General features: G+C 33.1%; 3 protein-coding genes across 4 annotated transcripts; 2 read left to right on the top strand and 1 right to left on the bottom strand.

The window, feature by feature from the left end:
* Positions 1-988: 988 nt before the first annotated feature.
* LOC111692743 lies at positions 989-2349 on the top strand. Its single transcript, XM_023456853.1, has 3 exons — positions 989-1121; positions 1356-1458; positions 1948-2349. The coding sequence occupies exons 1-3, from the start codon at positions 1059-1061 to the stop codon at positions 2112-2114; spliced, it is 333 nt and encodes a 110-aa protein (XP_023312621.1). The 5' UTR covers positions 989-1058; the 3' UTR covers positions 2115-2349.
* Positions 2350-3088: 739 nt separating this feature from the next.
* LOC111692741 lies at positions 3089-4252 on the top strand. The gene is made up of 7 exons (XM_023456850.1): positions 3089-3178; positions 3244-3402; positions 3489-3527; positions 3723-3849; positions 3908-3961; positions 4016-4104; positions 4229-4252. Exons 1-7 carry the CDS (start codon positions 3134-3136, stop codon positions 4250-4252), a joined length of 537 nt encoding a protein of 178 aa, XP_023312618.1. The 5' UTR covers positions 3089-3133.
* A 373-nt stretch (positions 4253-4625) lies between these two features.
* Positions 4626-7610, bottom strand: LOC111692742 (40S ribosomal protein S24). 2 transcript variants are annotated; one of them, XM_023456851.1, is made up of 5 exons: positions 7519-7610; positions 6997-7143; positions 6695-6940; positions 5083-5113; positions 4626-4742 (listed from the first exon to the last, which is right to left on the bottom strand). In XM_023456851.1, the coding sequence occupies exons 1-4, from the start codon at positions 7519-7521 to the stop codon at positions 5099-5101; spliced, it is 411 nt and encodes a 136-aa protein (XP_023312619.1). In that variant the 5' UTR covers positions 7522-7610; the 3' UTR covers positions 4626-4742; positions 5083-5098. The 2 variants fall into 2 exon arrangements, with proteins under 2 accessions (XP_023312619.1, XP_023312620.1); XM_023456852.1 differs by lacking the exon at positions 5083-5113.
* Between the last annotated feature and the right edge of the window lie 587 nt (positions 7611-8197).

The following is an 8197-nucleotide window of genomic DNA, read 5'->3' as shown; positions in this document are numbered from 1 at the left end:
CTTAAAGATAAATGTAAAATTTTGGTAATTATGTAGTAGTTTTGGATTGATCCATTTTTTTTATTAGATCATTACTAATCGCAGATTAGAAAATATAACTTACTACTTCGTATCTCTTACCGTTTTTGAGATTCCTGTAGTGAGAAGCGAATTTGTTAACAACCTTCTATAGACACGGGTATTGATAAATTTATATAAAACCTCATTTCTATTTGAATCCACCCCTTTCAACTTTTTTTATGTGCGCCACTGACAGCTTCATATACATATTCATTTAGTGAGTGAAAAATGTGAAATATTGGTAATTTTCTAAATATTTGTCTATGAATTGTTTTGGCAAAAGAATGTCCATTTTTTTGCTTCACTATGACTTTTTTCAATTTTTCTTATTGCTCTAATTTTATTGCCAAGATAACCAACATAGGTCATATAATTCATAAATCATAATTTTAAGTTATAGGTACTTTTTGCTACGATTAATAAAAACCGTAGCAAAATAGCTAGGGAACAGCCAGTAACTTTGTTATTTCTCAACCTAGAATGATGCGGTTTGGTTCGCTGGAATCTCAAGACGAAATGCTAGAGGGAAATAATTAACAATTCGATTTACTTGTTAATGGAATATTACCAACAAAATCGTATCCATTCTATTACCCTTTTCCGGAATTATTCACGCAGTCTGGAAAAATAAATGTTATTGTTACATTTTTTCCTTTTATAGTTAAATACTCATTACCATCGCAATTTTCATTCTTGTTTCTCATTATCAACATCATCACGCCGGATTGCGCAATTTATTGTCGCAAATTCAATGTCAATTTGCGAATGATTTTAATAATAGGTAAACCGGAAAGAGGTACCGGCAATTCCAAGTAAATCGTTGATAATGCCGTGATTTATCCCAGATAATTACATAACAATTCACTGTCAGGGCAATATGCGCAAAAAAACAGCGCATCCTTTTCAGTTGCATATAAAAGTGACGTTTTCGTTAAATAGACTTATCAATTAAATAGCGAATAGCTCCGGAATAGGTGGTGATTGAATACGGTGCCAAAATGGCGGCTAAACTAATTTTCGTGGTTGGTCTTCTAGTGGTTTCTTTAGTCGCTGTTTTGGGGGTGAGTTTTTTTTTTTAATTCATACGCTGCTTGTGTATACAAGACATATAACGTTATTTTTCAAACTGCGCCAGTTTTAATAACTGCAGTTTATTTTTAAATAACCAAAATCATATCTGCCAATTAGTGATGATTTTTAAGTGTCGTTTTTGATCTAGCAAGTAATAAAAAAAGGTTTTTGAATGAAATTGACAAAACTAGATGTTAATTTGTAAGTGCTTTTTTTAATTTTAGGCACCAAAGCCGCTCAAGGAGGAAGATCTTCAGAAAAGCGTCATAGAATTTCTCAAGCAAGATAAGCAATTTATAACAGAATTTGAGAAGATGAAGTTATTAGGTAAGTTTTTTAATAAAACCACATATCATAGCATGGCAGAGCTTAAATAAATGCAGTCATTTATTCTCTAAAGCCGGGTCCAGACTTATTTTTCAGTTAAACAATTTTTTTTCAAATATTAATCATAACTTCTTTATTTAGTTTTGCAAAAAATCAAATAGATAATTTCAAAGATGCTTTAAAAAATGTTCCGTTCTACGTCGACAACAATAATTTTACAGATAATAAACAAAGCACGATTTTAATGTAAAAAAAACAAATTTCGACAAAAACGAAATACCTTTTTAGGTTATTATAACTTTATAACGTTTTTGTATGAAAAAATTAAAAGCAAAAACGGTCATAGACAACCATAAAATCGAGTTTTCGCAAAAGTGTCAAAATGCTCAGACGCAAACTTATTTGCGACGATCTGTTTGTGATCCAAATTCGTGACAAAAATTCCGAGTTACCTGTGTATCCACACATCTAATGAGTATTTTATTCCAGGGAACGGCGAAGGCTTGCCACTAAGAAACAGGCGGCAGACTGAAATGGATGACAATATTCCTGACAGTGCCGAGGATGAAAAACCCGGGTTTTTTGACCGAGCGGCGAAGTTCATAGTCGACCTTTTGCAGAGATTTCTCAAATGGATTAATACGGACTCTAATTAGCGAGGGGGTTAAAAATGTGGCTGCCTGGATATTCGGATAGACAGCAATTAGCATAATTATCTACTTAGTTTTGTTTATATACCTTTTAGGATTTATATTACTGTAATTGCTAGTTACTTCCGATAAAACTTCTATTGGAAGGAAATGAAAGAAGCCTTACCTGATTTTATATGAATTTTTTTATCAATAAAACATTAATTGTAAAATTAAATTTAAATAGAAAATAAAGGATATCCACTAACAACGGTGTAATATTAATTTATAGGCTAAACAGTTAAAATATGATTTGCCACTGCGCAATATCAAGTTTCGAACGAGCAAAAGCTGCTCGGGAATTTGCTCTTTTTGCATTAAATAGAGCTTATTTTCACGGTAATTTAAAAAAAAGAGGGAAATAACCTACGCCTCTCTGTTCCCAAGATAGCTTTTTTATAACGTTAATTGTTAATGGGACATATTGGAACGGGATTTTAGAGACAATTGAAAGGGTTTAACTTTTATTTTCAGAAAGTTTTACATTGATACTTCATGTAATAAACGCGATAGCGCACTAAAAGTTAACGTTAATAAATGGCGCGGACGCGCGAGCGCCGAGCCCGCGCATGCGCGTGAATGTCGCTCTCGTTCGCGCGAGATTTTCGACTTGAACGTTTCAAATTCAGTTAGTTCGGTAGTTTTTTATTACAGTATTACAAGTTTCAGAACAAATTGCCTCTCTTTGAGGCACGCTTTTTTAAATCTGAAGGCGAATTAGGCCAATATTGCCCTCTTATGTTTCGAATCAAACGCGATCGCCTTCGACTGTGGGAAACTGTTTCTAAAGCACTAAAAACAAAGCTAACATGTTCATTTAAATCAACATAAATATTTGGAATAACCTTTAAAATGATTACTGTAACTTCACCGGAAATATAATGCCATATAATTATACCATAAATCATAGTGGTCGCTTATTATGTGGATTTGTTTCAATTGTTTGAATGTATCTCTAATATTCATTTGTTTCCTATGCCAGTAAGATGTGTTACTACTTGCTCATATTTAATTTATTTTTATTCTCTCTGGTAAGAAACATCTCCCCAAAAGGCAAAATTAGGACACTTTAAAACGAAAATGTATACATTTTTAGGCATGTGAACGGTCCCTAGAAGTAAGGGGTGTGGAGGATTCCTGTTGGACGAAAAACGTGGAGGTAATCGACAGATTACAATACACCGGGAAGAGCATCTTAAATTTTGCGAAGAAAAAGCTTGGAATGGAGGTCGAGGCGGGCGACGAACCTCAAAAGGTAGGTAATATTTAAAAAATTATATTTAGGGCGTCTGTAAAATGTGTACCTGCCTAACTTATTATATAAACGTACTTTTTTTCTAGTGTGACTACTACAACTGCATATTTCAAGAGCTCAAAATGGTGAGGATAAGAAAAATATACAGGGTGCGACTAAAATATTTGGCCACATTTATTTAATGTCAAAATGGTTTTTCAAATTGCAAAAAACAGTTAAATATGTAATTTTTTTATCGTTAACACTCGCCCTTATTCTTTGGCCAGCGTTTTAGATGCACCTGTTGATTCACACGACTTACAACGCGGATTGTCTTTTAGTTAAGCGACGGACATCCTTCCGAGGAAAAAATTATGAAATGGATAAAGAACAATATTATATACAATCATGCAATAGTCCTATTATCTCGGGTCGACACTTGCAGCACACAACTGACAAGGAGCATCGGTAATAATAATTATTTTATTGAATCATTGTTTAAAAAATTAATGACCAATATCTGTAGGTTCAAACACATTTTTTTCTGTGGAAGTTCTGGAGGAAACGACTCTAAAAAGTGATAAATTTTATAAAAAAAAATTTACACGGAATCTAATTCAAGGATTTTTTTCAGATGAATATAACGAGCCCTTAAAGCTTCAAGGTAAATGCGAAGTCGTGGCGGAATACATGAAATGCATGTTTGCGATGGAAAAAAGCGATGTAAGTATAAAATGTCCAAGTTGCAGAACTTTTCGATTCAGTTAGAAAAAAAATAGTTTTCGATAAATTAAAATTTGTTTGCTTTGATTTTAATAATTTGGGTCATCTAATTTAATTTTTTCAGTGTCCGGTATTTCAATATCCCTAGAATTTCATCAACAATACATGTTTTTCAGTATTCTACAAAATGTGAAAGGGTGTTTCAGTAAGTGGCATAAAATAATTATGAATATTATAACTTTCGCAATACATCTTAGGGAACTATTTTTTCTGTTACTGTTACTTTTTCTCCTTTACCTTTAAATTTGTAAAATTTTATCCACAAACACCAGGAAGGTACAAATTTCAATTATAATGATCCGTAAAAGTGATGTCAACTGGTACAGTGGAGAGATATTGTTCTTAATTGCTTAGAATTATAAAAACTCTCGACAAAAGACCGCCCCAGAAAGTTTAATTTACAAATCGATTCAAAATGCATCGAACGGGTAAATTTTTAAGGTAAATGAAACTAAATATAGTTCGTCTTTATAAACACTTAAATATATTTTATGGAAATGATGTTAAATACATAAAACGTTTGTATTGGACCCCTTTCGTATTGCGAAACACGGAGATCCCAGCACTCATTGGAATTACTGCAATAGAAATAACAGAATTAACGTTCCTTCGAAAAAGTAAATTATAGAGCTAGTTAGTAAAAACGTAACACACACTACAACCCAATTTTATAGTGAAAAATTTTTACAAACAACGGATGATGTGTAGAGGAACTATTTATAATGCAAGGGTTTGTGGAAGGGAATTCAAAAGGTAGGTAAAAACAGGGGGAATTTGGAATAGGGAAAATTTAATGAGAGTGAATCAGATGGGAAGACTACATTAATCATTAATACTGGATGAAATACGCAAATAAAAAGATCTTGTAAAACGGGAACAAACAAAACAAGTCACTAAACCACAAAACAAAAACAATACCTAGAAATAGATGAATCTATTTCTTGCCACCCTGAAAAAATTAAATTGAAATGAAATAAAACTTAAAAACTATCGGGACGTTGAATAAGTTCTCGCTGTTTTCCAACAGATGGCATTACCAGAACTGTTTAGTTGGAAAACCAGTGTACGTTGTTTTGCCGAAGTGCAGACCACTTTTTTTCCATAGTGTTGAATTTTGTACCGAAAAAAGTGTATTGGCGGGGAATTTTATGCACTACTTTATCCAAAAGAGATCTGCGAATTGTTGTTGAGACTTACGGCTGCCGTGCTCTGTCGCAAACAACATGCAGAGTTCGGTTTAGTCGCTTCAAAAATAACGATTTTGATGTTGAAGATAACGAACGCTCTGGCGCACCGAAACAGTTCGAAAATGAAGAATTGGAGGCGTTACTTCCTGAAAAACTTATATTGGACGCTAGCTAAACTTACAAAATCTTTGAATTGATCGTACAACAGTTTCGAAACATTTGAAAGCATTAACAATGGTGGAAAATCAAGGATATTGGGTATCGTACGTGTTGAAGCCAAGAGACGTCGAATGGCAGAAAATAAAAGGTTATTTGCATCGTATCGTAAAAATGGGTACGCTAAGGGTAGAAAATCATGGGGTAAGCCTGGCCACACATCAATATCATCGGCAAAGCTGAATATCTGTCGTTTTAAGCGTCTGCTCTGCGATTGGTGGGATCAGCTGGGTACAAACTGGTCACACTGAATGAAACCATCACAGGAGATTGCTATCGACTACAATTAATGCGTTTGAGCTAAGCATTGAAGGAAAAATGGCCGCTATATGAGCAGAGACACGACAAAGTGATTTACAGCACGACCATACTCGGCCACATGGTGCAAAACTGGTGAAAGCCTACTTGGAAGTCAGAAAGATGGGAAAAAGTGGTGCGTAGCGATGGACAATACTTTCAGTCACGTTTTTTTAAACAACTTTTTTAAAAAAACCGTTTTAAAAATGGCGAGAACTTATTCAACACCTCAAAATATGTTTTTTCGTGTCTTCAACTTAAATTTTAACGTCTCTCATGTTTCTTAAACATAATCTATATAACCCTCTCTCTTTTGTAGTCTTAAAGTCTTACGGGTCTAACGTAGAGAAGATACGGTTCAAAATTTGTGATATAAGCCTAATGTGCAACGTAATTATTAGCAGTCGCTTACAACTCACTGCACCTTCGTGTGACATATTACTTTTTGGGCACACTCTTTTGGCCGTTCTTCCCTTATCATTAGAAATCGGTCTTTCAAACTTTAAACCACTCAGCTACTTTTTGATGTGAATTTTATGTAGATTTTTGGTAATTTTGAAATTTGAATAACACCACTGCAATGCAGAAACAAATAGTTGATCTCGATTTGAGACTCGAATGAGAAGAAAATGACCGACACAAATATCTTACGACAAATGACTTAGAATTTAAAAAAAATGGCACAACGGAGTCAAATTTACTAGCATAAATTTTCATTTTTAGTTTAATGTATATCCGTATTAAAACAAGTTCAAACACGATCTCACGATTTGAAGTTGTCGAATCGAAAGCACCAAAAAGCGAAAACCGAATTAAAAAATTTGACTAACCTTCTTAGAAGCAGCACCAACTTTACTCTTTTTGGTACCCCTCACTTTCTTCATCCTGTTCTTACGTTCTTTACGTTGTTTACGGGTCTGCTGTTTCTTTTCATATAAACCGTGTCGGGCCAGCCTGTGCTTAGGTTCAAATTTCTTTGCAAAATCTAAAGTGTCGTAAATAAGAGCGAAACCTGTGGATTTGCCACCCCCAAAGTTCGTCCTGAATCCAAATACAAAGACTACGTCAGGTGTAACCTAAAAATGTTATTACGTTAATGTGATGAAGATTAATAAGTCAAATTATAATTTACTTTGTACATTTTGGCTAGTTTTTCCCTAATGTCCGTTTTCTTAACGGAAGGTTGTCCCGGATGTAGGACATCTACGACCATTTGTTTACGAGCCAACAGCCTGTTGGTCATAAATTTTCTGGTCCTAATTGTAGCCGTTCCTTCAGTCTGAAACATAAACAGTAGTCTTAAAAATATTTCAAATTAAGATTTTTAGGTTATGTACAAATAAAATATGTGTATTAGAATGTACTAGTAGTAATGCCTTATTGATGTATTATTGAGGTAAGTATATACGATCTATAATAATTTATTTCCAACTATTTTCATGAAAAATGTTAATTCAGTTACAAAATTTTTGTTTGCAAAATAACTATCTGTCAATTACCATGTTGGATTTACAATAAAATAAATATAAATTAATCACTATTTGCACAAAATATAAAAATGAACATTTAAACAACACTATTTTGCACTAATATTCATTATATTTTTGACCAATAAATGGCGGATGATCTTATTAATTTTCGATTTATTACATACCATTGTCGTAGGAAAAAATTCTACTCGAAAAGAACGCTACAGCGGGAAAAGTGGCCACTTTGGAAACTACGACCATGTGCTTCCGACATTTCTAAAGGCGGGTAATTCAAATTAAATAAACGTGGAGGAAAATGTTTCGNGGTTATTATTATTATTATTATTATTATATTTATTTTACTACAAAAAAATATTTCATGTTAAGGTAAATTTTTGATAAGTATAACCGTACCCTGATGTAATACCTGCTAGACTTGGACATTTATCTGCTGTAAATTGGTTCCAAAACATTTCACTAGGATCGTAAGTGTCATCGAGAGCCTCAATTTTATTCTCAGCTCCATGCGACAGCACGAAGAGAAGAAAACAATTATTGTCGGTGTGGTCCATTTGACGAACTATTGAAAAATATACTGTACAATATTCAATTATAAGTAATTCAATGAAATAGGTACCTTCATTGAATTACAGCCCAAGATAATTAAATTAATTATATAATCATAATATATATATAAATTTTTAAATACAAACAATATGGCACATATTAAATATAATTTTGTTTGGCTTTCAGGTATTTTTTATGTCGTATTGTAAAATACAATGATATTTTTTTATTTGCATAATAAATATTAGGTTCATTCTCCCTTTTTCATATCCTTAAACTGCACGAGTCTGGTCAACG

This window comes from Anoplophora glabripennis, unplaced genomic scaffold, assembly GCF_000390285.2.
Source record: "Anoplophora glabripennis isolate ALB-LARVAE unplaced genomic scaffold, Agla_2.0 scaffold3117, whole genome shotgun sequence".
NCBI lineage: Eukaryota > Metazoa > Arthropoda > Insecta > Coleoptera > Cerambycidae > Anoplophora > Anoplophora glabripennis.
Note: the sequence above shows the minus strand (reverse complement) of the source record. Positions and strands in the feature narration are given on the sequence as shown.

Bases quoted from the DNA above. Each gene is read 5' to 3' on its own strand.
- LOC111692742 (XM_023456851.1), bottom strand. The intron at 6,941-6,996 runs GTAAATTATAAT...TAACATTTTTAG, and splicing joins AACTAGCCAAAATGTACAAA to GTTACACCTGACGTAGTCTT.
- LOC111692743 (XM_023456853.1), top strand. From the start codon at position 1,059: ATGGCGGCTAAACTAATTTTCGTGGTTGGTCTTCTAGTGGTTTCTTTA. The intron at 1,122-1,355 runs GTGAGTTTTTTT...TTTTAATTTTAG, and splicing joins CTTTAGTCGCTGTTTTGGGG to GCACCAAAGCCGCTCAAGGA. The intron at 1,459-1,947 runs GTAAGTTTTTTA...ATTTTATTCCAG, and splicing joins TGAGAAGATGAAGTTATTAG to GGAACGGCGAAGGCTTGCCA.
- LOC111692741 (XM_023456850.1), top strand. From the start codon at position 3,134: ATGTGTTACTACTTGCTCATATTTAATTTATTTTTATTCTCTCTG. The intron at 3,528-3,722 runs GTGAGGATAAGA...ATTGTCTTTTAG, and splicing joins TATTTCAAGAGCTCAAAATG to TTAAGCGACGGACATCCTTC. The intron at 4,105-4,228 runs GTAAGTATAAAA...TAATTTTTTCAG, and splicing joins TTGCGATGGAAAAAAGCGAT to TGTCCGGTATTTCAATATCC.